Raw genomic sequence first — 24,980 nt, 5'->3', positions numbered from 1 at the left:
AGTGAAGTGAGAGTCACTCTGTGCTGGAAGATCAGGTCCTCGTGCTGCTGTGGGGAGCTAGTGAAGTGAGAGTCACTCTGTGCTGGAAGATCAGGGTCCTCTCTGTGACTTGTACTTGGCCACTATTTGACGTTGTGGTGGTTTTTTGTTTTTTGTTGGTTGGTTGGTTGTGTTTCTTAGAATAAAAATAATACTCAGGTTTTTGCAGTATTTGGGGAAGAGAGAAAAAAGGATTAAAACCACTAATTCTGTGGCTCTAGGCTAATCACCCTTCTGGGTTGAGCTTTTTCTTTGTCTTTCTTTGAGTATTTTAGTACCTTTTTGGAAAGGGTGATGAGAATGATACTGTATGCAGTTACATGTCCACTCACTGCAGAAATTCCAGTCCCATCCATCTCACACATAAGCCACACTTGACAAGAGATAATTCAAGCTGTTCTGCCTTCACTCTGAGTTAAAACCCAGTATATCTCCCCTATCCCCCTGTCCTCAGGACAGACAGTCCATGATTTTCTGCTACACAGATGTGTGACATGGTGTTCCTGAGTCCTAGAGAATCCAGGGAATGAATTGATCAGTTTTCACAGCTTGTCCTAAAAATCCTTTTGATTTTCCTTTTAACTTTTCTGAAGAAAAGTAGAATGTACATTGCAGAAACTAGTAAGTTTACTTTGTTTGACATTGTGTTAATTTTATCAATCTTTTAAAAATATACTTTGTAATACATGGGAGTGGTCTGTTCTCTGACTCATGGATTTTGTCCCACAGCACAGAAACAATGTCTATTCTTCAGGATGCTCCTGCCTGTTGCTTGCCTCTCTTTAAATTTATAGACATCTATGAAAAGAAGTAAGTACTGTTCTGTTGCTGCACTGGTGACTGATGACTTCCACACACAAGCGCTGCCATGCCCGCCCTGAAGGAACCTCTCACCAGGGAAGACACACAAAGTGGATTGTGCTGTTTAGACTGGAAATATGACTTTTTTTTTTTTAAAACAACTTTATTTTTAGCAACTTTAGACTTAAGTTCCTATCATAGTCATAGTTAGGGTTTTGTTGCTATGAGGAGACACCATGACAATGACAGATTTTCTAAAGGAAAACATTGAATTGGGGCTGTCTTATAGTTTCAGAGGTTTAGTCTGTTGTCCTCATGATTGCATGCAGGCAGACATGGTGCTGTAGAGGTAACTAAGAGTTCTACTTCTGAATCCCTGGGCAGCAGGAAGATAGACACTGGGCCTGGCTTGAGACTCTGAAAATCTACCTTTAGTTGACATACTTCTTTCTGACAAAGCCACTTCTATTCCAACAAGGACATATATGGGAGCCATTTTCATTCAAACCACTACATTCTACTCCCTGGCCCCCATAGACTTAATAGCCATATCGTAATGCAAATTGCATTTACTCCAACTTCAAAAGTCCCCAAAGTCTATCACAGTCTCAACACTCCAGCGTTCAAAGTCTCTGATACCCATGGCAGTCTCTTTAACTGTAATCTGGAAAATCAAATTAAAAGGCAGATCACATACTTCTTTTTTGTTTGTTTGTTTGTTTTTTGATGCAGGGTTTCTCTGTATAGCCCTGGCTGTCCTGGAACTCACTCTGTAGATCAGGCTGTCCTCAAACTCAGAAATCCACCTCCCTCTGCCTCCTCCTGGGATTAAAGGCGTGCGCCACCACTGCCTGACTCAGATCACATATTTCTAACATACAGTGGCATAGACTAACATACAGTGGCATAGACTATACCTTACCATTCCAAAAGGGAGGAATAGGATATAATGAGGAAATACTGCACCAAAGCAAGACTGAAAACCAGCTGGGCAAACTCCAAACTCTGCATGTCTGATGTCAGAATGCTCTTCAGATCTCTGACTCCTTTCAGCTTTCTTGACTGCAGCAGCACACTTCTTTCTCTTGGGCTGGTTCCATTCAGTGTTATCTGGTTTACTCGGAAAGTATCACATGGCTTTGGTATCTCCAATATTTTGGGGTCTCCACAGCATTCCAGGTGTCATCTTCACAGTTTCACACAATGGCAATTTTATGCCATTGTGCAAGTACACTCCTGACATATGCTTGGTAAAACTAATTTCAATAACTTTCTTCTATTCTTGAGTCTAAGCCAGAGCCATGTGGCCAAAGCTGCCAAATTTTGCTGCTTCCTGGAGCTGGAACATGGTCACTTATTTAATTACATCTTCAACAGCTTTCTGTTTTCAATGGTTTCTCTCTCTGCCTAAGCTTAGCTGTCCTGGAACTCACTCTGTAGACCAGGCTAATCTCAAACTCAAAGATCAACCAGCCTCTGCCTTCTGAGTGCTGGAATTAATAGTGTGCACTACCATGCCTGGCCATAGCTTTTCTTTAATTCCTTTTCATAAAGTGGAAGCTTAGCTGGGTGAGGGTCTTGCCCTTTATTCCCCTTATTCCGCTTAGCAACTTGTCTTAGGGTTTCTATGGCTGTGAAGAGACACTAGGACTGTGGCAGCTCTTAAAAAGGAAAACATTTCACTGAAGCTGGTTTATTGTCACGTAAGCATCTGAAACCTCAAAGCCTACCCCTCGTGACATACTTCCTCTCACAGGGCCACACTTCCTAATAGTACCACTTGGTAAGAGCTTATGGGGACTATTTTCATTCAAACCATCATAGCTTCTAAAGCTAAGTCTTCTTGTTTGTTTGTCTTACATACTAGTTTATTATTCTTCCAGCGGTATTTGTGAGCTTGCTCTATACTTTAGACAGGAATTAGAGTCTTCAGTGTCCAGTGTAAAGTAGATACATAGCAGGTATTAGTGGAATGAAAGGCTGAGTGAGGCACTGCAGAAAATGTGGATTTGCATTTGTTCTGTATCCAGAGAGGTTTTTTTTTAAGAAGGAAAGAGATCTCACAAAATCTTCTGTGAGTCAAAGAGAAATGTCAATGAAAAGGAGGTATAGGCAAGAGAGAGTGCTGCTTCAGAGGTCCAGCCAGCAAGGGGAGTATGCAGTTATTCTGAGTGATGAGCCGATTTGTGGATTAGAGGAACAAGGGGAAGAGAGAGGTATGGTGGTAAGAGCTGTTCTCGGGAAGAGGGAGAAAAGAGGCAATATTCTATGCCAGTCCCAATTTTGTGCTGATGTAATGGAGTACAAAGAACTATGACATAGAAATTTTAAGCCTCTTTGACACCTGGTGGCTGGCATTTGGGAGTGGAGGCCAGAGGAGTTCGAGACATACTCACCTGTGCAAGGCCAGACATGAGATGGCTGTCTCAAAAATTAAATAGATGTATGGATAGATGGTGGATGGGCTAGAGTAGAGGTTCTGTATATAGTGACCCCTTTGGGGTGGAATGACCCTTTCCCAGGGGTAACGTACCAGGTATCCTGCATGTCAGATATCTACATTGCTATTCATAACAGTAGCAAAATTACAGTTATGAAATAGCAACAAAAATAATTTTATGGGTCGGAGTCACCACAACATGAGGAACTGTATTAAAGGGTCACAGTATTAGGAAGGTTGAGAACCACTGGACTAGAGAGATGATTCAACAGTTAGGAGGAAAACTGACTGCTCTTGTAGTAGACTCAGATTCAATTCCCAGCACATGGCGGCTCACATCTACTTACAACTATCTGCAGTGGATCTGATGCCCTTTTCTGACCTTCAAGGGCACCGTACATACGTGGTGCACAGACATACGTGTAGGCAAAACATGTATATACAACAAAGAATAATTTTTAAAGACAGCCTTTTTTTCTTTTTTTAAAGGACTGGTGTTGGGTAGGAAGCAAGATGGCAGAGCTAAATATGTGGGACATGTTTAACAGGAAGCAGTTTGTTGAGTAGAAGGTTGTGTTGAGTCTTGGTTTTGGACGTAAAAGTTGTAGGACATCCTTGGAGTCTCAATATAGAGAGAGTTGGAGTGCTATTTTGGAGGCTCTGTGTGAGAGATGTTGGCTCAGAAAGCAGTAGCTGCTGTTTGGTTTAGAGGCATTATTTATGATGGGCAGGGAAGCAGATAGAACCAGAAGAGGTGGAAGAGAGAGCTGGATGGAAGGCTAAGGAATAAAGCAAGGTCCCAGAGGGTAAGGGAAAGTATGTGGAAAGAGAACATGCCATACATGGGGGTGGGGGTGGGGGGTTCTGGGGGAGTGAGGTTTGAGGACGACTGACTTAAAGCCAGGAAGGAAGAGGTTAGAGCCTGAATGGATGTCAATCCTGAAAGGTTAGTTATTTTCTCTCTAAAGAAGATGGGAGTTTAGGACCAAGAATAAGAGAGCACAGAGAGAATGCATATCTTCCTGTGTGGGGAGACTCCAGAGACTGGTGTTGGTAGGGACGAAGCTTGATGGATGTAGGCACTTGGAATAGAACCTGGAGAGGTAAAAAAGAATTACTAATACCCAGGCCTAATCACACTTAGTCCTCACTTAGCAGGTGTGGTACAAATTATCACATTTAAAGACAGCAAAATTGAGACTCAAACCAGTTGTGTATCTTAACTAAGTTTATAAAAGGCTGAAGTAGAGTCAGCATGTGAACTCAAATCTGTCTGCATCCAGAGCCTGGGCCATTATTCTCCAGCTATAGCAGGTCCAGGTCAGGATTGAGGAGTCCAGATACAGAGGACAGTGGTCCAAAAGTTGAAGTTGATGCGAACAGCTCTCTAACGGAGTGTACTTCAGAGGGCAGTGGTTGGAGGTAACACATGTTGAGAGCACTCCCATCTTAGACACTGAGGACACTGGCATGGGAAGGCACTACGAAATGGTAGTACAGTTGTAGCTAGCAGGGAGCCATGTGGTTTCAAGAGTAAGTGAGCTTAGTCAGTAGTTTCATTTTACTCTTGGAGAGATGGGAAAGCCATTCTGTGTTGTCTTATTAAACAGGTCAGGTATTTCTACATAATCAAAGAAAAACGTTCTAAACCAACATCTCTTTTCCTGTTCTTAGGTATGGACACAAGTTAAATGTGTCTGATTTATATAAATTAACAGACACTATTGCAATCCGTGAACAGGGAAACGGGCGATTGGTGTGTCTCTTACCTAGTAATCAGGCCCGCCAGAGCCCCCTGGGCTCTTCCCAGTCACACGATGGCTCCTCCTCAAACTGCAGCCCAGTTCTGTTTGAAGAGTTGGAGTATCACGAACCTGTCTGCAAGCAGCACTGCTCTAACAAGGACTTCAGGTACATCAGTGCCCTCCAAAAAGTGTGAGCAGGAAACGCTTTCCACTCCTGAGAAGTCAGCTCACTGTTTGCTGTCTTTCCTGCAGTGAACTTGTGTTTGATCCAGACTCTTACAAGATTCCTTTTGTGGTTCTCTCTTTGAAAGTGTTCGCACCTCAAGTTCATAGTCTTCTGCAGACCCACCAGGGCACTGTGCCTTTGCTAAGGTGAGCCATGTTAGCCATTGGGAGTAAAGCGCTGATAGGGTCATTCCTGAAGTCTGCCAACTGATGGAAGCAAGAATTAGAAGGAGGGCTCTGTCCTAAGGTTGAAGCTTTGAGAAATGGATTGTGCACTTGGTGTTTCAACAAGAAACTGGGTTTCTTCATCACAGGAAAGAGATGCTTTCAATTTGGAAGCTGCACAAGTGCCATGAGAGTGCGTCATTTGCCCTGTGTACAGGGGCCGAGGCTGTAAGGGAGTTCAGTCATCAGAGTGCATTGCACCACTCTGGGCTGCAGACAAAGGCCAACTCGAGACTTGGTGGCCTTGACAACCCACAGTGCTTTATCTAACTCCCTACTGAACCCTGCCCAGGCATTTTACAGCTATTAGAATGTGTCACAGAGGCAGTGCTCCAGCAGCTGCTTCTCACCAGATACACTGGTTAAAGCCTGCTATTCTGCCAGCACTGCCCTTTTCCTTACTCTCACTTAACCTTTCATCCCTTCAGCTTTCCAGATTGCTATGCTGCGGAGTTTGGTGACCTAGAAATTATGCAAGACAGCCACAAGGGTGTCCCCTTAGAGCACTTCATCACCTGCATTCCAGGAGTGAACATTGCCACTGCTCAGAATGGCGTCAAAGTAGTGAAGTGGATTCACAACAAGCCCCCACCTCCCAACACTGGTAGGTGGGCCAGGGTCAGAGATTGAGCCCTAAACTCCCACCTGTCTACAGGGAGGACAGGAGGAAGCTGTGGGTTTGATTTCAAACAGCAGCACCATTTTCACCAGAATGTCTCCTCCAATCTTAAAACTCCCCAGATTTTAAGGACTTGGAGAACCTGACTTCTGAAGATACCAAAATTGGGCCAGCATGATGGCTCAGAGAATAAAGGCACCTACCATGAAGCCTAAAAAATCTTAAGTTTGAACACCAGGATACACATGGTGGAAGGAGAGAGCCAGCCCCCATGTTCATGAGTGTCCACACGCACACAAACACACACACTCATCCTTTTCTTTGACCCTAATGTGTCTTCCTTCTTCGACTTGCACTTCTGTTTAAAGGTAGAAGAGTAACTGGAAGCCTGGCCTGAGTCAGCAGCTCTGGGGGAGCCCTGGACAGAAGCTCCTTTCTAAACCTTGTCCTCCTCTCTCAGTCTCAGGCTGCTCAGGGCAGACTCAATGCGAGACTCTCAACCTCTCTGTGCTGACTCCACAAATCCCTTTGACTTCTCTATAAAAAGTTGCATCTTTTTTTTGTTTGTTTTGTTTTGTTTTTATTTTTCTATTGCCATCATCTTTGTTATCATTATTATTGGAAGTAGTGTCTTATATAACCAAGTCTTGTCATAAATTCATAATCCTCTTGCTTCAGCCGCCTCTGCCTCAATGCTGAGATTAATTTAAGGACATTTGCCACTATACTTGCTCTATTTGGCTTTTTTTAAAAAATAATTTATTTGTATTTTATGTTCATTGGTGTTTTCCCTGCATGTATGTCTGTGTGAGGGTGTTAGAAACTCTGAAACTGGAGTTACAGACAATTGTGAGCTGTCATGTGGGTACTGGGAATTGAACCTGGGTCCTCTGGAGGAACAGCAGTCTGTGTTCTTACCTGCTGAGCCATCTCTGCAACACCCTTTTTCAGATAAACTTTTTTTCTTGTGTAAGCACTTTTTAAAAACCTGATGGTGCAGACCTGTTATAGCATTTAAGAGACAGACAGGAATATTGCTGTGAATGTAGTCTTCATAGGCTGGTCCAGTCCTGCTAGGGCTATAATGGGCTAGGTGGGTAGATCTGGTTCTTCCTCAGTTTCCGGTCCTGTTCAAGTGACTGTTTCCCATAGCTTTCTGGGTAAAATTTCAGCTCTACTGTTGGTTAATTCCATTCTCGTGGGCTACCTTCCTAGTGCCTATCTGCACTGTGTCTGTGGGGAAATATGATGAGCAAGTTACAAATGGATCTTTGAAATACAGCCAGTGTAGTCTGGAAAGTCCTTGTTCATCTTCACTTCTACCATCACCCTAGAGTGCTTTGTGGGGATTTTGTTGTTGTTGTTTTTTTTTTTTTTTTCTTTTTGAGAATTAGGGCAAATGGTTTGCCTCTCTGTAGTAAGTGGGACAGTCTGATCGTGTGGTTCTGTGGTGCCTGGGTGTAGAAGCTGAAACTTGAAACTGCTGCTTGCCTCTGCACAGTGATCCTGAGCTAAGAACACAAAAAAGCCTTTGAGCCAGTGAAATCATGCCTAAGGCCTCATGGTGTTTTGTTTTGTTTTGTTTTTCCTTTCTAGACCCTTGGCTTCTTCGTTCTAAAAGTCCTGTGAGAAATCCTCAGCTGATTCAGTTCAGCAGAGAAGTCATTGATTTACTGAAGAACCAGCCATCTTGTATACTACCAGTCAGCAATTTCATCCCTTCATACCATCACCATTTTGGAAAGCAGTGCAGGGTTTCAGACTATGGTTATTCCAAGCTGATTGAACTACTAGAAGCTGTGCCTCATGTGTTGCAGGTAAAGGGTACAAGGGGTTGCTTGTTTAAAGAAACGAGTGTTCTTCTGTGACTACAGCTGCCACAACCAAATACTCAGACAAAATAGTTCTTGTTTTCAGAAAGCCATTCTGAGTGAGCTAAACTTCCTGTAAGAGCTTGCTTCAAAATGCAGGAACACTCTCAAGTATTCAAGAAACTACAAATTTCCAACCTAAAAGAATTCCTTAGAGGCCTATGGGCATTTTCCTTCTAGTCTCTAGGAGCTAACACTTGCTTTCCGGCAGTGTTCTCTAGGTGTTCATTATTGCAGGGGGTTGCTATGGGCATAATGCACTTACAAGTTGGGACCTACCAGGGCCTTAAGTGCTCTCTACCTTTCATGAGTTGGACATTAGCCACTTGATTAGGGTTTATTGGATCCTATGTAGACTGCCTATAACTTCCCTGAAGACAGTGTTTTAATAATTTCCTACTTGTTAAAAAGGCCTGAAAAACTTAATCTGTCTTTTAGAGATGAAATTAGTCATGTAGACTGGACATGTGCACTTCCTCTTTGTGCTCATGATCTTTTGAGACAATGGCACTTTGAAACAAGCAAACAAATGATCTTGGCCCCAGACAGTTGGGTCATTGTTCTTTTTAACTGTACATACTGAATTGTGTCCATTTCAAATTGCAGGCATTATATTTGAGGGAGATAGCTTGAGAGTAACAAGAGCAAGAAAGACAGAGACAAGGTTGACACAAGAACGTATCTTTTGAGGTCTTCATAGTATAAGTAATTAGAACATTTCATTTTCAGATTCTTGGTATGGGCTCCAAGCGTCTGATGACCCTTACTCACAGGGCCCAGGTGAAGCGCTTTACTCAGGATTTACTAAAACTTCTTAAGTCCCAGGCCAGCAAGCAGGTCATCGTGAGAGACTTTTCACAGGCTTATCATTGGTGAGTTGATGGGAAACTTTAAAAAAGAAAAGCAGTCCTTTGTAAAGCTTGTTACTGTGGCAGTGATTTTACTCATTCTTTGCCCATTTCCCATGTTAAAACATAGGTGTTTCTCAAAGGACTGGGATGTCACGGAATATGGTGTTTGTGACTTGATTGATATAATATCAGAGATCCCAGACACAACTATTTGCTTGTCCCAGCAAGATGACGACATGGTCATTTGTATCCGAAAAAGAGGTATATGGAGGGATGTTGTCTACCTCAGTGGTGCTATTGTTTGTACTTTTGAGACCTGACTTCACTGTATAGCTCAGGCTTGCAGTAGTACTCTGACCTCAGTTTCCTTAGTGTTGGGATTGTGGGCATGAGCCTAGTCAGTGTTTACTTTTCAACGGAAGAGTTATTTTAATTGTGTGTGTGGGGGTGCACTTTCCTTTCTCTTTCCGTAGCTCTTAACGGTTCCTTTGAAAGTGTAGTTTGTAACATTACCTGGCGTACAAAACTTGTGTTCTCTGGAAGAAGGGAAGCCATGTGCCCTGTAAGAACACACTGGTTAGTGGGGTACCTTTAATCCCAGCACTTGGGAGGCAGAGGCAGGCTGATCTCTGTGAGTTCAAGGCCAGCCTGGTCTACAGAGTGAGTTCCAGGACAGCCAAAGCTACACAGAGAAACCCTGTCTCGAGGGAAGAAAAGGCAGGCAAAGAATCTACTCGAAGGGGAGATGGAGAATCCATTTTAGCTCTGAGAATTATTTCACCATGCATATTTTAGAAGAAAACAAACACAGAGGAATGTGGCATTTGTCTTTCCAGTTGTAGTTCAGTCAAGTCTGGGAGATACCTTATTCTGCCAGAGAGAGGGTCTCTGTGCCCCTGAGGTCACAAGCTTCCGGAGTTAAAAATAGTAGTATCTTTTTTTAATCAATTTAAAATGAACAGATGTGAAGATCAATATTTAAGTACATTTTTGTTTTGTTACAGTTTTGATGCCTAGTAACTCCTTTCTGCTGATAACTTTTAACTGGAGATCAAATGAATAAGCAAACACATGAATGCTCAGAAGTGTGATTTTACAGAAATAACATCTTATTGCTTGAAGCACCCAGACTTCTGTGTCTGTCTTGTTCACATAGGTGTAGTAGACAGGATTTATAGAAATTGTCCCTATCTTGTAGGTGATGACATGTGTATTTTACACCTCCCACAATAGCACCCTTGTTTCCCAGGATTGTGCCTTGAGTCTGTAGGAGAACCACTGGCTCCAAGAACCTAGTTGGAAGTAAATGTGCTTATTGTGTGCTGTGTGGCTGGGGAAGGCAGAGCTGATCCCTTGTGACGCCGACAGAGCTCCTGCAGGGTTGGTACTGACCACAGTGGGTGGATGCCTGACTTATAAGGTGCTTTATTTTTTAAAGAACGAACTCAGGATGAAATAGAAAGGACAAAGCAGTTCTCCAAAGATGTTGTGGACTTGCTGCGCCACCAGCCCCATTTCAGAATGCCCTTCAACAAGTTTATTCCCTCTTACCACCACCACTTCGGCCGACAGTGTAAACTTGCATACTATGGCTTTACCAAGCTGCTTGAACTTTTGGAAGCCATACCTGAGATTTTACAAGTAGGTGAAGAGGCTCTAATTCTTCAACTGTTGTTTGTTTGTTTGTTTGAGCAGTGTATAAGGGAGGTGTTAATGTTTCTAGTTATGAGTCTGAAATAGCCTCATCAGAAAAGCTGTACTGTTGACCTGTTAGTAAATTAGGTTAATGTGCGATTTGTTCTGTAATCTCAGAATTTGTGAGGTGGTGCCTGGGGAGTTCTGTGATTGAAGCCAGCCTGGGTTAACCAGTAAGACTCCACCTCAAAAATAATCTTGAGGGTTTGAGAGATGGTTCAGTGGTTAAGAGTGCTGACTGCTCTTCCAGAGGTCCTGAGTTCAGTTCCTAGCAACCACATGGTGGCTCACAACCATCTGTAATGGGATTTGATACCCTTTTGTGGTGTGTCTGAAGACAGCTACAGTGTACTCACATACATTAAATAAATAAATAAATCTTTAGCAAGATAGTCTTCAGCTTGTGTTAGAATAATCACTGGAAATAGGATGAGATGGTTTAAATATTAAACAGTATTTTTTGAGCAGCAAAAACCAAACACCCTTGGAGGTGGGGTGGGAGTACTCATGCCAAGCTCTTCCAAGCAGGGCTGGATTTTAGCATCCTTCATTCCAAAAGTGTTAAAACTTTTTGTTGTTATAAAACATACATAACAGAATTTACTGCCAGGAAAAAGAATGTCTTACATGTGTGTTTGAATGCTGAGGGAAGAGCTCTTGTAGAAGTGTGACTTCATAACACATTCCCATCTTAAGTGACCAATGTGTAGTGTTCCATGCCATTTAACTTTACATACAATCATGTGTTCAACCCTCCCCCCCCCCCCCTTCTGCCCTATGTGTTTCTAAGGTGTTGGAATGTGGAGAAGAGAAAATCCTGACTTTGACTGAAGTGGAGCGATTCAAAGCTCTAGCTGCCCAGTTTGTTAAGCTTCTGCGGTCCCAAAAGGGTAACTGCCTTATGATGACAGATCTGTTTACAGAATATGCTAAAACTTTTGGTTATACATTTCGTCTCCAAGACTATGATGTCAGTTCAGTCTCAGCTTTGACACAGAAGCTCTGCCATGTTGTAAAGGTAAGCCAATGTCTTTTCACTGACAAGGGTGTGGCAGGTCTGTGTGAGGTGTTGTGTATACTGCAGCATTTTGGTTGTGTGTACCCTGTGTGTCTGTCATTGAAACCTTATAGGTACTGTGGTAGGTGGCTTGGTTTGGCACTTTAGATTTATAGTCTTTTCTATATTTATGGCCTTTCTGAACTGGTAGGCCGGCCCAAAGTTGAAACCTTCCAGAGAGTTCTTTGTCTTCCAGGTTCCTGGGAGACTGTACCATGGATCATCCTTGGATCTTGATTTATTTAGGAGTCATCTTGAGAACAAGCACAAGCTCAGAACTGCCCTTGTGGTTGGCAAAGCCCCTTTAGAGGGCATCTTCCTTATCTCTGCTCTTCTATGCCAAGCTGACCCTCCCACATATAGGTAGAACAGCTGGACAGTTTCCAGAATATCTGCAGGTCTGCAGCACAGGACTAGGGAAAAACTACCAGGAGGAAAAGCTGGAAAGGGAAGCAGGAAGTGGTGGCATCATCAATCAGGCTCGTAGGGAATCTGGTTATATACTTATTACTGACAGTAGAGGTGGAACTATTACAGGAGATGGGAAGGAAGTGACCAGTAGCATTCCATAAGACTTAGGTAGCAGGAGGTGACTGTCTTGCTGCTGAGAACAGCACTTAGAAGACTCTGAACAATGAAGTGTCAAGGGAAAGTGGCAGCAGGATTTGCTACAGCTTTTGGCTAGCTTGCTTGTGAGGAGAAGTGGGAGAGCCACAGCTGATCACATGGGATGAAGGGAACCAATGAGCTGCTGGCTTGATGTCCAGGTACTGCAGTTGAATGTGTTTGAAAGTTCCAAAGAACAATGACTTGAGAAGTGAGCAGACACAGGCAAGAAGGACTTCTAGGGTAGTGTGATGAGGAGGTGGGAGATGAACCATAAGGAGGGGCTGCCTTAATCTTTCACAGGAATTAGGGCTGTTGGATGGGATCTGATAAAACTAAATCTGCCCCAAGAGCTAAATATTCACCAGGAAAAGAATGCTATGTTACCTTTAAGTGAAAGGTTAATGTAGTAGAAAATAGTTATAAATCCTGGCACAGGGTTTCTTAGACCATTTATGTTCCCAGATGAAATACACAGCCTTTATATTTTTAAATAGCCTTAGGCAGCACAATAGCTGGGCAGATGCTTACCCCTCCAAGTTATCACTTACTATTTACTATGTTCCATCTGGGCTGCTCTTAATTCCAGTTGGGCAGCCTTCAAGGCCACACTCTCTTGGCCCTTGGTCCATGGCTGTTGCGAGAAATATTAAAAAATGAACCATCATGTTCCTGCACTTGTGCCAGCAACGCTCTCCCCGGCGGCCTCGCTGGCCATGCGCTGGTGGGCAATGGCAGACCTGTTTTTATCTCTTGGAGACTCTGACTCAGTTCCGGAATCTCTCCAGCCAGCTCGCTAGGTTCCCACTGGTGTGCTCTACCACACCAGCCCCATGCTGCAAATCCCCCGTGGCCTTTGTGATGCACCTCAGGCAAACTCAGGCTTTGCTGTACCTTTCACTCTTGAACCCAGATGAGCCTCTGTGTGAAGGAAAACACAACACAAACTTAGTTCAGAAACGACAGTAACTCTGTAGCCGGACAAAGCAACTAAAATCCTAATCTTGTAGGCCTTATTAAATCTAAATCCTTTGGTGGCTAATCCTGACAGATCTGCCATTGAAACTGGGAGACTCTCATAGCTACATCTTGTCCTCACCCTATCCCCGTCCAAAAAGACCTCTCTCTTGCTTCCTCTCTTCCTCCATCCAACCCGTAAGTCCCTCTTACTCACCCAGTGATTAGCTCCTTTTTTCATTAGGGGATTGGTTCACAAGAACAGCACCAGGTCCATCCATAACACATGGCAGCTCTCTCTCTCCTTCCTGCATATTTTCTTCTATTCTATGACTGCTCTTTCTTCTCCCTCCTCCTGGCCCTCTCTCTCCAAGTCCATGAAACCTAAACCCTACCTATGTCTGTTCTGCCCAGCTATTGACATCTTTACCAATCACAATTAACTGGGGAGCATGTCACAGGGGCTATGGTATAGACTCCAGGTCTTGTGGCCCCTCACTTAGCATTACAATAGACAGTAAAAGATACACCCTAAACAAGTTAAGGTAACTGTTTAAAGAAAAGAGGGATCAGAGTTTAAGCTAAAAGAGCTCAGAGAAGGTGTGACTTGTGGAGTCAGGGGTATGAAAGAGCACTGTGCACTTGGGGAGCTGATGCTTACCAGGGATGAATGGGAGGGATGAGTGTGCCATATAGCTGTAGATTCAGAAGCTGATGTCTGGGCTCATGGTGGGAGCTGGCCAGATGACCACAATGGAAAGGACATAAGGGGCAAAAGAACTTAGATTATTGACAGGAATACCAGTGAACCTGTGGACAGAAAACTGAGTAACAGAAGCCTGGCTTATAATCCCAGGACCTAAGGAGGCTGAAGCAGGAAGACTTGAAATTTAAGGCCAGCCTGAGCAATTTAACAAAACCCCATCTCCAACTTAAAAAAATTAAAAATAAAAATAAAAAGACTAAAGTTATAGCTCAATGGTAGAAAGTTTGCCCAGCTTGCAAAGCCCTGCACTCAGTCCTCACTACTGGGACTAGGGAGAAACAGAAGCACACGAGGAAAGGATCATGTGAGACTTGAAAGAAGATGGGGGAAATTGAAGACAGTAGCACTGTCTAGGGGTGCAGGAACAGATCCATCCTCTCCTTTTTTTACGTAATTAAAAGGCAGGCAAGGAGTGTTAACAGAAATCCTGAGGAGTCCTGGCAGAGCCAGCATTGATATGTGAGAAATGGGAAGTTTGAGTTTCCTTTTGGCATTCTCAGTCTCATGGACAAAAATAAGAATAGATTCAAAATGGAAGCTGGAGGTTACTTATTAGAGTTTTAAAGGAAAAAAAAATCCCCAGACTGGCAGACTGTAAACCTTCCAGTGTCTTGAAGAGAATTGAATGGAGAAAGGGGGGGTGGGGGTAAGACATGCCATTTGAGAAGCTGGCACAGGTCAGCCACATGGCAGGGAAGGGAGTTTTACAGAAAATGTAAGGAAGCCCAAAGTACCAGGGAACATATGTTTAGGCTCTGGCCATATCTGAAAGAAAAGACAGAAGAGAAGAAAAAGGAAAGTTAGGCCTTCCAAATCAGGACTCTGAAAGATGGGCAGGCCCAGTCAGGCTTCATGTTGGCTTGTGGGTGAGGGTTGGAAATTCTGGAAAGGAAAAGGACATTGTCTTATGATAAACCCACCTCTCATTTAGCTAGGCCTTTGTCCTGCCCAACAGAATTAGCTGTTTTCAAAGAATATTTATTTGTTTATTTTTATTTATATGGGTGTTTTGCTTGCATGTATGTCTATGCACCACATGTATGCAGTGCCCATGGAAGCCAGAAGAGGGCATTGGATCCTCTGGAACTGGAGTTAAAAATGGTGTGATCTGCCATGCTGGGAATTGAACCCTGGTCCTCTGGAAGAGTAGCCAGTGTTCTTAACCAATGAGCCATCTCTCTAGCCCTTTTCTTAATAATAGAAGGGCTGAGCAATGAATTGCTTCTGTCTTCCATTCCATGTTTACCCCAGACACCCTATGATGTGTATGAATGAATAATTTTAGAAGTAGGTAAAGACAGAGCCTGGAATGTATCTCTCTGGAGAAGTGTCTGCAGTGGAATCAATTAGAAGTTGAGGGATTGAAATCCAGTATATGACAGGTCCAGGTCTCCCCAGTGTCCACTGGCCAAGATGTTAGTACGGGTGGGCTTAGGTAAATAGGAAGGTTGTAAGCCAGGACTAGGGAAGGATGTGGCTCCCTTGGTTGACTGCTTCCTCACCATACACTAAGCGCTCAATTGCTTCATCCCTGTGCTGCAAAAATTGGATGTGGTATACCCTACTGCAGCCAGGGTCTGTGTTGATATCTATGGCCCATGTTACTACCAAAGGCCATAGCCATGCTGATGTCCATTGTCTATGCTGCAGCCTGAGGTCTTGTTGATGTCTGTGGTTTGGACTGCCTCTGAAGGCCTTTCTGGGTTCATGGTCCTACTGAAGCTAGGGTCTGTGTTTGTGGTCAATGCCAGAAACCTTATGGAAGCCCCTGATTCATGTTCCCACTGACTGTAAAGAGCAAGGAAGATACTTCAGCAGTGGTATCAGTGACTGTAGATGTATAGATGAGAGAGAGGGACGTGGAAGGCTTCTGTGACAACCCCTATCCCTACTTCAAGGCCCACGACAGAAAAGGAAACAGCCATTGAAAACAGGAGGCCATTAAGGACAACTCTTTAAAAGTATGTTAAGGATGCAGAAGTGTAGTTCTCGGCCATTGATGGCTTCTGGTTGGGGTTTGGGAAAGGAAGGACTCAGTTCTAGTTAAGAGGCCAGCCACTGAGAGTTTGGTCGTGCTCCAGTGAGTAGATAAGTAACACAGATCAAATGTGGAGAGGAGGTGTTACAAAGTGGGGGCGGTCATGGAGGAACTGGGAAGTGAGTGTGATCTGGGTGTATAATATGAAATTCTCAAAGAACTAATATAAATATTGGGGAAAAAGGCAGCATTGGCAATCATCTAGGATTCTAAGACAGTAACTCAGATGTTTTTGACTCAATGTCTGCTGATTGAGTGCCTGCTTTCTCATTTATTTTTTAAAGATTTATATTTATATGTATATGTGTGTTTGCCTGCTTGTTTGTGTGTGCATAAGTATCAATGCAGTGCCTGTGGAATCCAGAAGAAGGCATTGGATCACCTGGAACCAGAGTTACAGGTGTTGTACCTCCTTATATGAGTGCTGGGAACTGAACCTGGGTCCTCTGCAAGAGAACCAAGTGTCTTAATTGCCCAGCCATCTCCAGTCCCCTCATTCCCCTGCTTTGAAAGCAGGGTATTTGAACAGCTCTACTACCACTATAGGAGTGAGAGTCTGCCACCATGTTCCTACCTCAGTTCAGAGCATGCCTGAAAAGTAAAGAGAGACTGATGCTGGGCTGAGTCCAGAGTCCTAAAGAGGACAAGCATATGTGGCTATAGGCAAGGAGCCATTTGATCCTCACAGAAGGCAAAGCCATTGGGCAAGAAGCATACGGGGACAAGACTGGATGTATTGGCAGGTAGTGCGAGAGCACAGAGCTCTGTCTGCTGCCTGCAGTTAAAGGCCATGGCGGGTCCTGAGGAAGGCAAGAGGTCTCAATCACCAAGTGCTTGTCTCTGCTCTTGTTGGTGCTCAGACAGTACCATGTATCTTTCACAGGCTCCCCAGGTGATACTATATATCTTTCAAAGGTTCCCTTAAGTTCTTTGTCTGCTTGAGAATCTGAAATGATCAACTAGATGCATAGCAGATGAAAATGGCCATCTTTAAAATTGGCTCTAGGATATCAGAGAAATGCAGCTTTCCCTGTGGTCACTAGCTTAGCCAAGACCTGCCAGCTGGCCGGCTGTCTCTCTGCCTTAGGGGAAAAGCAGCAAGGAGGAAAGAGCACAGAAGTAGAGAGAACCATGGCAGTGTCTCCCAAGTGTCTTCCAGATGAGTAGGTGGAGTTTGGGCTTCTGGACTGTAGGGAGGGTAAAAACAATTTCTGCTCCAATCTCATCCCAAGTGCTGGTCTGCTATCCCACTGATGCTTGTGTGTAAGTGCCTCTGTTGGTCTCAGTAGCTAGAATGGATGATCTGAATTGGGTTTGGGTTTGCATTCTCCTTTCTGTAGGTTGCTGATATGGAGTCTGGTAAACAGATCCAACTGATCAATAGGAAGTCTCTGCGGTCTCTCACTGCTCAGTTGCTGGTCTTGTTGATGTCTTGGGAAGGAGATGCTTATCTTCCTGTTGATGAGCTCAGGAGACATTATGAAACCACTCACAGCACTCCTCTCAACCCCTGTGAATATGGATTCATGACCTTGACTGAGCTACTGAAGAGTCTGCCTTACTTAGTAGAGGTATGTGTGTGAGTGGGTCTCCAGCCTGCAGTTCTGTGAGGTCTACCATAGTATGTACAGCTGGAGGGGTACTAGAGGTCTTAGAACTGGCTGGACAGTTTTCTTTCTTTCTCTTAGTAATGTTTTTATCTTTTGGAATTAAAATATTATATCATTTCTCCCTTTCATTTCCTTCATTTCCTCCCCTTAATCCCTTCCTTTATCTCTGTCAAATTCATGGTCTCCCTTTTTTTAAAAAAAAAAATATTGTATTATTATTTACTCTTAGATTATTTTACTTTATGTGAATGAGTGTTTTGATTGCATTTATATATATATATCTATGCATCAAATGTATGCCTGGTACCCAGAGAACTGAGAAGGAGGCTTTGGAGCTCAGGAAACTGGAGTTACGTCACTAATGGCGGCTCACCACCGTGTAGGTGCTGGGATTGAACCTATGCTCTTTTCAAGAGCAGCAAGTGCTCTTAACTGCTGAGCTCTAGCTCTAGCCCCCTTTTCTTGCGTACACGGTAGCAAGTGTGTGGAGGTCAATTTCCAGGAGTGGCTGTACTTTATACACTTGCTGAGGCATTTGAAGTTGTATATATATATATACACACATGACACACACAATGTAAAAAATTAAAAATAAAAAATGTTAGGTTTCCATTAATCCTGAAAAAATAGTTAACTGTGGCTTTTAAAGATGAAGATTTTTTAAAAATTTTATGTGTATAAGTGTTTGTTTGCACATTATACATATAACTGATTCCTGTGCAGGTTGGAAGAAGGCTTTGTGTACTCTGGGACTGGAGATGCAGATGGTTTTGAACTGCCATGTGGGTGTTGGAAACCAAATCTAGATCCCCTGTCAGAGCAGTAATTATTCTTGCTGCTGAACCAGCCCTCCATCCCCAACTTCAGCTTTAATAAAAACCAAACAAAACACTTTAGGCATGAAAAGCAATGTGTATAATTTACTTTTTTAAAAAATTGCTTTTGTTGGTTTGTTGTGCTGGGACTCAAACCCCAGGACTCATGCATGCCAAGCAAGCATCTTGCTACTCACTGAGCTAAGCCCTATCACATCACTTACTTTTTTTAAAAAATATTTATTTATTTATTAAGTACACTGTAGCTGTCTTCAGACACTCCAGAAGAGGGCATCAGATTTCATTACGGATGGTTGTGAGCCACCATGTGGTTGCTGGGATTTGAACTCAGGACCTTAGGAAGAGCAGTCGGCGCTCTTAACCGCTAAGCCATCTCACCAGGCCCCATCACTTATTTTTATTTTAATCTTAATAATACTCTCTTAAGCTGGGCGTAGTGGCACACGCCTTTAATCCCAGCACTTGGGAGGCAGAAGCAGGCGGATTTCTGAGTTCGAGGCCAGCCTGGTGTACAGAGTGAGTTCCAGGACAGCCAGGGCTACACAGAGAAACCCTGTCTCAAAAAAACCAAAAAAAAAAAAAAAAAGAAGAAGAAAATAATACTCTCTTAAAAGAAAATGAATCTACAGAAGATGTCAGCAGATAAAATTCAGCCATGTAGAGAATAAATGATTAAACTGTCATCTTGTGACCATGTGCTAGGTCAATAATTGAAAGAAATCAAGTCCTTCTTGATTTCTAAATGATATTCTAAATTATGCCGAACTTTACCCCAGCCCCAAGTCTGACACTTGAAAGCTGTTAATTACATCCTACCAAATGCAAGGTCTGAGCATCGTGATGAAGAGCATGTTGTGGCTTGGTGATGCTAAGCACTAGTGATGCCCCCTCTTCTGGTAATGTTAGCACATCTGCTGCTTACACAGTGCTGCTTACACAGTGCGGCCTACGCTTCTCCAGTTCGACCCTTGGGATAGAACGCTGTAAAGCAGGTGTACAAAGCAAATATTTGTTTGATGATAAATGATAAGAACATTTGTTTTTAAATGACTGATTGGTATGCATGTGGTTTTACCATTTACAAACTGGTATCTTGTTTTGCGTATTGAGATGGATGTTCTTGTTTGTTTTCATGTAAAAGCATCTTAGCTAGATATTGAAGCTATAGGATCTAAACATCTTCACTGTTTTCAAAGTTGAATAATAGCAGAAAACTGGTATGAGCAGAAAAACACAGCTATTAATAGCATACCTCCAGTGCAAACCTTTTAGGCAGCACTTGTTGGAGTTGCATGGATGGCAGCATGTGTGATGCCCCGTGGAGAAGTGCTGCTGCCAACACCTTGGATTCATTATCAGTTTGGCTCGTGAAGTCGTTTTTGATGGCTGGGATTCAGAAACATTATTTTAAAGATTTATTTATTTATTTATTTATTTATTTATGCATGTGAGCGCTTTATCTGCATGTATGCCTGCATGACAGAAGAAGACATCAGATCCCTTATAGATAGTTATAAGCCACAATGTGGTTGCTGGGAATTGAACTCTGGACCTCTGCAAGAGCAGCTAGTGCTCTTAATTACTGAGCCATATCTCTAGCCCTCAGAAACATTTTTATACTGCCAGTTTTTTTTTTTTTTTTTTTTTTTTGCAGTCCTCACATGCAGTTTCAAAAGCTGGGTACCAAAAGACATAGGGGATTTATGTATGTGTTTGCAAGGATGACCACTATTTTCTGTCTCACATAACCTCTGATGAGGTCTAGTACCCACAGCCACTGTGTGTGTGTCTATCTGGCTTCCCTCACCTTTCCTGTCTGCTTGCATTGGGATTACAACTTCCCAACTGTTGTTTCTTCAAGCTTCAACAGTATTACACCTGCAGAGAAATCAAAATTGCCTGGGTTGTTGAGCCTTGACATGAGCCTCTCCTAGGGCTCTGGGAGAGCAGTCTATGAGCCCCTTTTAGAGTGCTTTTAGAAGCCAAGGTGATTTGGGGCCTTTGAGTGTTCTTGGCAGGAGGCCCTCACTTCAAAGCAGACAGGGCCAGGCTCAGGAAGTTCCTAATCTTCCTCTTTCTTCTGGGCCAGGTTTTTACAAACGATAAGGCAGAAGAGTATGTGAAGCTCACAAGCCTATACTTGTTTGCAAAGAATGTGAGGTCTTTGCTTCATACCTATCACTACCAGCAGATTTTCCTTCATGAATTTTCCATGGCCTATACCAAATATGTTGGAGAAACACTACAGCCCAAAACTTATGGCTACAGTAGTGTGGAGGAATTACTGGGAGCCATCCCACAGGTAGGTGTTTTCCTCAGCTTCTGGGAAAGTTGTCTTCCTGAAAAGCCATTGCTGATTCCTGATCAGAGATGTAAGGTGTCACCCGAGTGCTGCCAGATAAGATAAAGGATTTTAGTGTTTCTCAGTGACTTTTAGAAACCTTTATTTCTATGTGCCAAGTAAGTTTCAGGCCTTCCTTGTAGGAATGTGGTCAGTGGTCACCTAACGAGACAGGACACCTAAGCAGATGCCCTGAGTGTAATGTAGCTAGAACTGTGTAACTGTGACCCCTGTGCTCGGTGGATATAGAGAATGGCCCAGGCAAGGCCCACTTCCTGAGCATAGCAATCTTGGAGGGGCAGTATCACAGGTGTCTGTGAGTTACTGTATAGCAGAAAGGCATAGGCTATCATGGTAGGTGTTGTGACATGCACAATGAAGAATAGCAAGCAGCTGTGAGAGGCAATGAAACTGTTCTGGGAGATTGCTACAAAAGAATAAAAGTGAAAAGTGCAAGTGCTAGAGCCGTAGAGTGGGAGTTCTTCCAAGGTCCTTGCTCCTCCAGGCATGAGCTTCCCTGTACTGTGGAGAAGTCGGAGGAGCCCAGCTTTACCTTTGGAAAGCATTACTGCTGTCCACAGAAGAGCTGAGGGAAAGTGGAGTGGGGAAAGAAGCTATGCCGGATCCTGACTGCTGCCCAGGCTCCAGAAGGCATTGGCAAAGGAGTGGAGCTGGGTTACCCAAAGTATTCTAAAACCTTCTGAAGGCAACGTGATCCGAAACGACCTCCTGTGATGGACTGCAGTCAGAGCACTTTTTCACTATAAAAAAGGAGACACTCACTTAGTGCCTTCAATCTATGTGCATACAATGTTTATGAGATATAGTTGGATTTCTAGTTTAAGTGCTCCCAGACCCCCAAGGTTCCTCAGTGTGTATAGGCAGATATTCCCAAATCCAAAGCCCTCTTGAGTCCAAGCATATGAAACAGAAGGTGCTCAGCCTCTGGTGAAATAGTGAAAGAATGGCTGGGAGCCTAGGCCGACTTCCACCCTGACCTGGCTGAAGGAGTGGAGTGTTGCTTTAGAAGCTAGAGAGAAAGCATAGGCAAGCTCTTGGCATTTGTTGAGTTCTGACCCTGGTATGTGAGAAGCAGGCACAAGAGTCCCCACTCTCCTGAATGTTAGGGTACTCTCCTCTCTTTTTCTACTGCTTAACCAGGAGTATGTCTTGTGTGCAGGTGGTCTGGATAAAAGGACATGGTCATAAGAGAATTGTAGTGTTAAAAAATGACATGAAAAGTAAGTAAGCCCCCTCCCCTCCCCTGACTCTCTTGTGATTCTCTTACTAACCTTTCTCTCTGATAACCACACTTGTCTTCTAGACCGCCTAAGCTCATTTGACCTTTTCTCTGTCAATCATGAAGACCAGTCTGCAGTCAGCAGGCAGATCCTGGCGGTGCCAGAATCCCATCTAGCCTCAGAACTCCAGCTCCGAACAGGTACTGGGTACTAGAGGAAAATCGAGGAAGTAGACAAAGCCTTGAAGTTAGGGGGTGGAACATGTGGAGGAAAGGACAGTGGGCAATTTCATTAAAGTTAAATATGCATTAAAATTTTAGATGTATCTTATTTTTATATATATGACTGTTTTGCCTGCATGGTGTATGTGTATGCACCATGTGTGCATTTGGTGCTGAGGAGATGGGAAGAGGCCATTGGGTCTCCGGGGAATGGTAGTTAATGGAAGGTTGTGAGCCACTATGTGGGTGCTGGGAGCCAAATTCAAGTCCTCCACAAGAGCAACAAATGCTCTTAACTTCATGAGTCATTTCTCTAGACTTAAATATTCACCTTTTTCCCAGTGCAGTTTGGTTTGTAGTTAACAACAGGACTACATGTGCTAGTGTTGAATGATTGTCTGTGTAAGTTCCTTAAAGAATATCCCAGTTCAGGGGTTTTGTTTTTGTTTTTGTTTTTTAATGCTTGCCAAAATGACTGTTTAGAACTGTGATAATAGAAGGAAAGAGAACCCAACCCCATTTGGTATAGAGTACCAGGAAGGGTAGACGGAAGTAGAAGAAAGGGTAGGTGAATTTGTGCTGATAGTCTAATGACATTTTGCTAATGACTGGTCAGAGTGAGTGGGTGGGCTATGCTGAGTTAGGTCATCAGCGCTCTTGCTGGCCTAGATTTGGAAAGGAAATAGCACAGCATACAGACCTTAGGAAGGAACGGCTCAGGACCTGAACATGGCACATTAATATAGAGTGGTGCAAATGTGCTTGTCTGGGTAACCACGTCATGGACCAACTCCAGAATTCTGCAGACTTGGACTTCACCGTGCTGTATGAAGATCCCGTTAAAAGGGATCTCATATAACACCACACGTAGCTAGAGGGATTACTGTTCCTGTTCTAGAGAAAAGTTAACGTTTCCAGCATCTGACATTGCTGAGGCTTCTTACCCTGGCTGCCTCCTTCCACTGCCCCCAACCTTCCATAATTTTGTTTCTCCTCCAAAGGCCCTTTTCCTTTTTGGGCCTCTTCAGAGTCCACTGTTCTAAAGAACAAAAATCTTCAGCAGACTGCTGGCTTTGGTTTATTGTTTGCCACGAGTCTTCTTTCTGATAGTGGCGTAGGTGTTTGGTTGTTTTTTGTTTATGTATATATACCAATATGATATTTGATATACATATACATATATACATATACACACACACATATACATACACACATATATATGAATGAATATGGGAGAGAAAGAGCATGTGCCACTTGATTACTTGATGCTGACTTCGAAGGCTGAGGAAAGCCTCGGGCAGACCTCTGTGCCTGTCTGACTATAGCTGCCTGTCTCCTCCCTCTGCAGGACCCAGCCAGATGGAGCAGGAGCTTCTGCACCTGGCCAGCAGCTCCCCTGTTGACCTTCTCTGTGCTCCTGTTCCTTCATGCCTGCCATCCCCTCAGCTAAGACCAGATCCTGTCATCCTGCAGCCCGCTGATCTCATTCAGTTTGAGGAACACCCTCAAGAGCCTTTGGGTAGGTTGCAGCCTATATGCTGGACACTTGTCTGTGGGTCTAACAGATGACTCATGATGCCTGTGTAGGAGGTGTCTGATGAACCCAGGAAAAAGCAATACTGTTTCAGGTATAAAAGTACCTGTGCTGACTATTCAGCCTCTTCCCTTCCTTGTTGGAGTTTCTGCTCATAGGATTTATAAATCTGGTATAATCTAAAGTTAAGGGCCAATGTCACTGGGTTGTGGAAGAGCCCTTAAGTAATGAGTCCTGTCCCAGGTCCTCTGGAACTTCTGGCCTTCCCACCACGTCTGAGGTTCAGCTGCTCCTTAGGCAACACCTGTCACCTGCTACACAACATTTACTTAGGCCCCAGTGGATTCTGGGCTTTACGAAGCTGGTCTGAGCAAGGTTCTTATGGCTTGAGGTCCCGGATTCCTGTGACCTAAAAAACAAGAAAAGTGACCTCTTTGGTGGTGGTGGTTGTTTTAAGACAGGGTCTCATTGTAGCTTTGGCTGGACTAAAACTTGCTTTGTAGATTAGGCTGGTCTCTTGACTCACAGAGATACTTATGCCTCTGCCTCCTGAGTGCTGGAATTAAATGCTGGTCTCTTAACATCCTAACTTAGTGTTAGCCTGAGGTGAAGTCCATTCAGTTTCTTACCTGTGTATCAGGTGCTGGGGCTGATGGGCCACCACCTCTGCTCTACAGGTTAAGTGACTAAGTTAAAGTGACTGTTAGTTTGTCATTCTGTCCCTGAGGAGTCCCAGATGCTCTGTGGAAAGCCTTTACTTCCCCCTTTTGTCACTTGAATCTGACTCTTCCCTTTTCTGCCTATACTTCCTTCTCTACTGTTGGCTCGCTTCCACTGTCCGGAGTCTTTATAAGGCAGTGTTTGACACTGCCGGTCCCAGATAGGGCCAGGAGAGTTTGAAGCTGCTTATGACATGGAAAGAGCCAGTAAGAACGCAGGCTCACTGTGAGATGAGGGCCAGTAAGACCGTAGGCTCACTGTGACATGAGAGCCAGTGAGAACGTAGGCTCACTGTGAGATGACAGCCAGTGAGAACGTAGGCTCACTGTGACATGAGAGCCAGTGAGAACGTAGGGTCACTGTGAGATGAGGGCCAGTAAGAACGTAGGCTCACTGTGAGATGAGGGCCAGTAAGAACGTAGGCTCACTGTGAGATGAGAGCCAGTGAGAACGTAGGCTCACTGTGACATGAGAGCCAGTAAGAACGTAGGCTCACTGTGACATGAGGGCCAGTAAGAACGTAGGCTCACTGTGACATGAGA

General features: G+C 43.8%; 1 protein-coding gene across 2 annotated transcripts in view; it reads left to right on the top strand.

The window, feature by feature from the left end:
• The window catches only part of Marf1 (meiosis regulator and mRNA stability factor 1), a 50,606-nt gene that overhangs the window by 21,797 nt on the left and 3,829 nt on the right, over nucleotides 1-24,980 (top strand). Inside the window, exons 13-26 of one of the 2 annotated variants that reach the window (XM_021184552.2) lie at nucleotides 769-849; nucleotides 4,955-5,191; nucleotides 5,278-5,397; nucleotides 5,904-6,079; nucleotides 7,691-7,911; nucleotides 8,695-8,837; nucleotides 8,944-9,077; nucleotides 10,255-10,457; nucleotides 11,302-11,529; nucleotides 17,276-17,506; nucleotides 20,471-20,683; nucleotides 21,903-21,963; nucleotides 22,047-22,163; nucleotides 23,533-23,703. In XM_021184552.2, coding sequence (XP_021040211.1) covers nucleotides 769-849; nucleotides 4,955-5,191; nucleotides 5,278-5,397; nucleotides 5,904-6,079; nucleotides 7,691-7,911; nucleotides 8,695-8,837; nucleotides 8,944-9,077; nucleotides 10,255-10,457; nucleotides 11,302-11,529; nucleotides 17,276-17,506; nucleotides 20,471-20,683; nucleotides 21,903-21,963; nucleotides 22,047-22,163; nucleotides 23,533-23,703 — 2,336 coding nt within the window. The remainder of the gene's footprint in view (nucleotides 1-768; nucleotides 850-4,954; nucleotides 5,192-5,277; nucleotides 5,398-5,903; nucleotides 6,080-7,690; nucleotides 7,912-8,694; nucleotides 8,838-8,943; nucleotides 9,078-10,254; nucleotides 10,458-11,301; nucleotides 11,530-17,275; nucleotides 17,507-20,470; nucleotides 20,684-21,902; nucleotides 21,964-22,046; nucleotides 22,164-23,532; nucleotides 23,704-24,980) is intronic. The other variant, XM_029470325.1, reaches the window with a different exon arrangement.

This window comes from Mus caroli, chromosome 16, assembly GCF_900094665.2.
Source record: "Mus caroli chromosome 16, CAROLI_EIJ_v1.1, whole genome shotgun sequence".
Lineage (NCBI taxonomy): Eukaryota > Metazoa > Chordata > Mammalia > Rodentia > Muridae > Mus > Mus caroli.
Note: the sequence above shows the minus strand (reverse complement) of the source record. Positions and strands in the feature narration are given on the sequence as shown.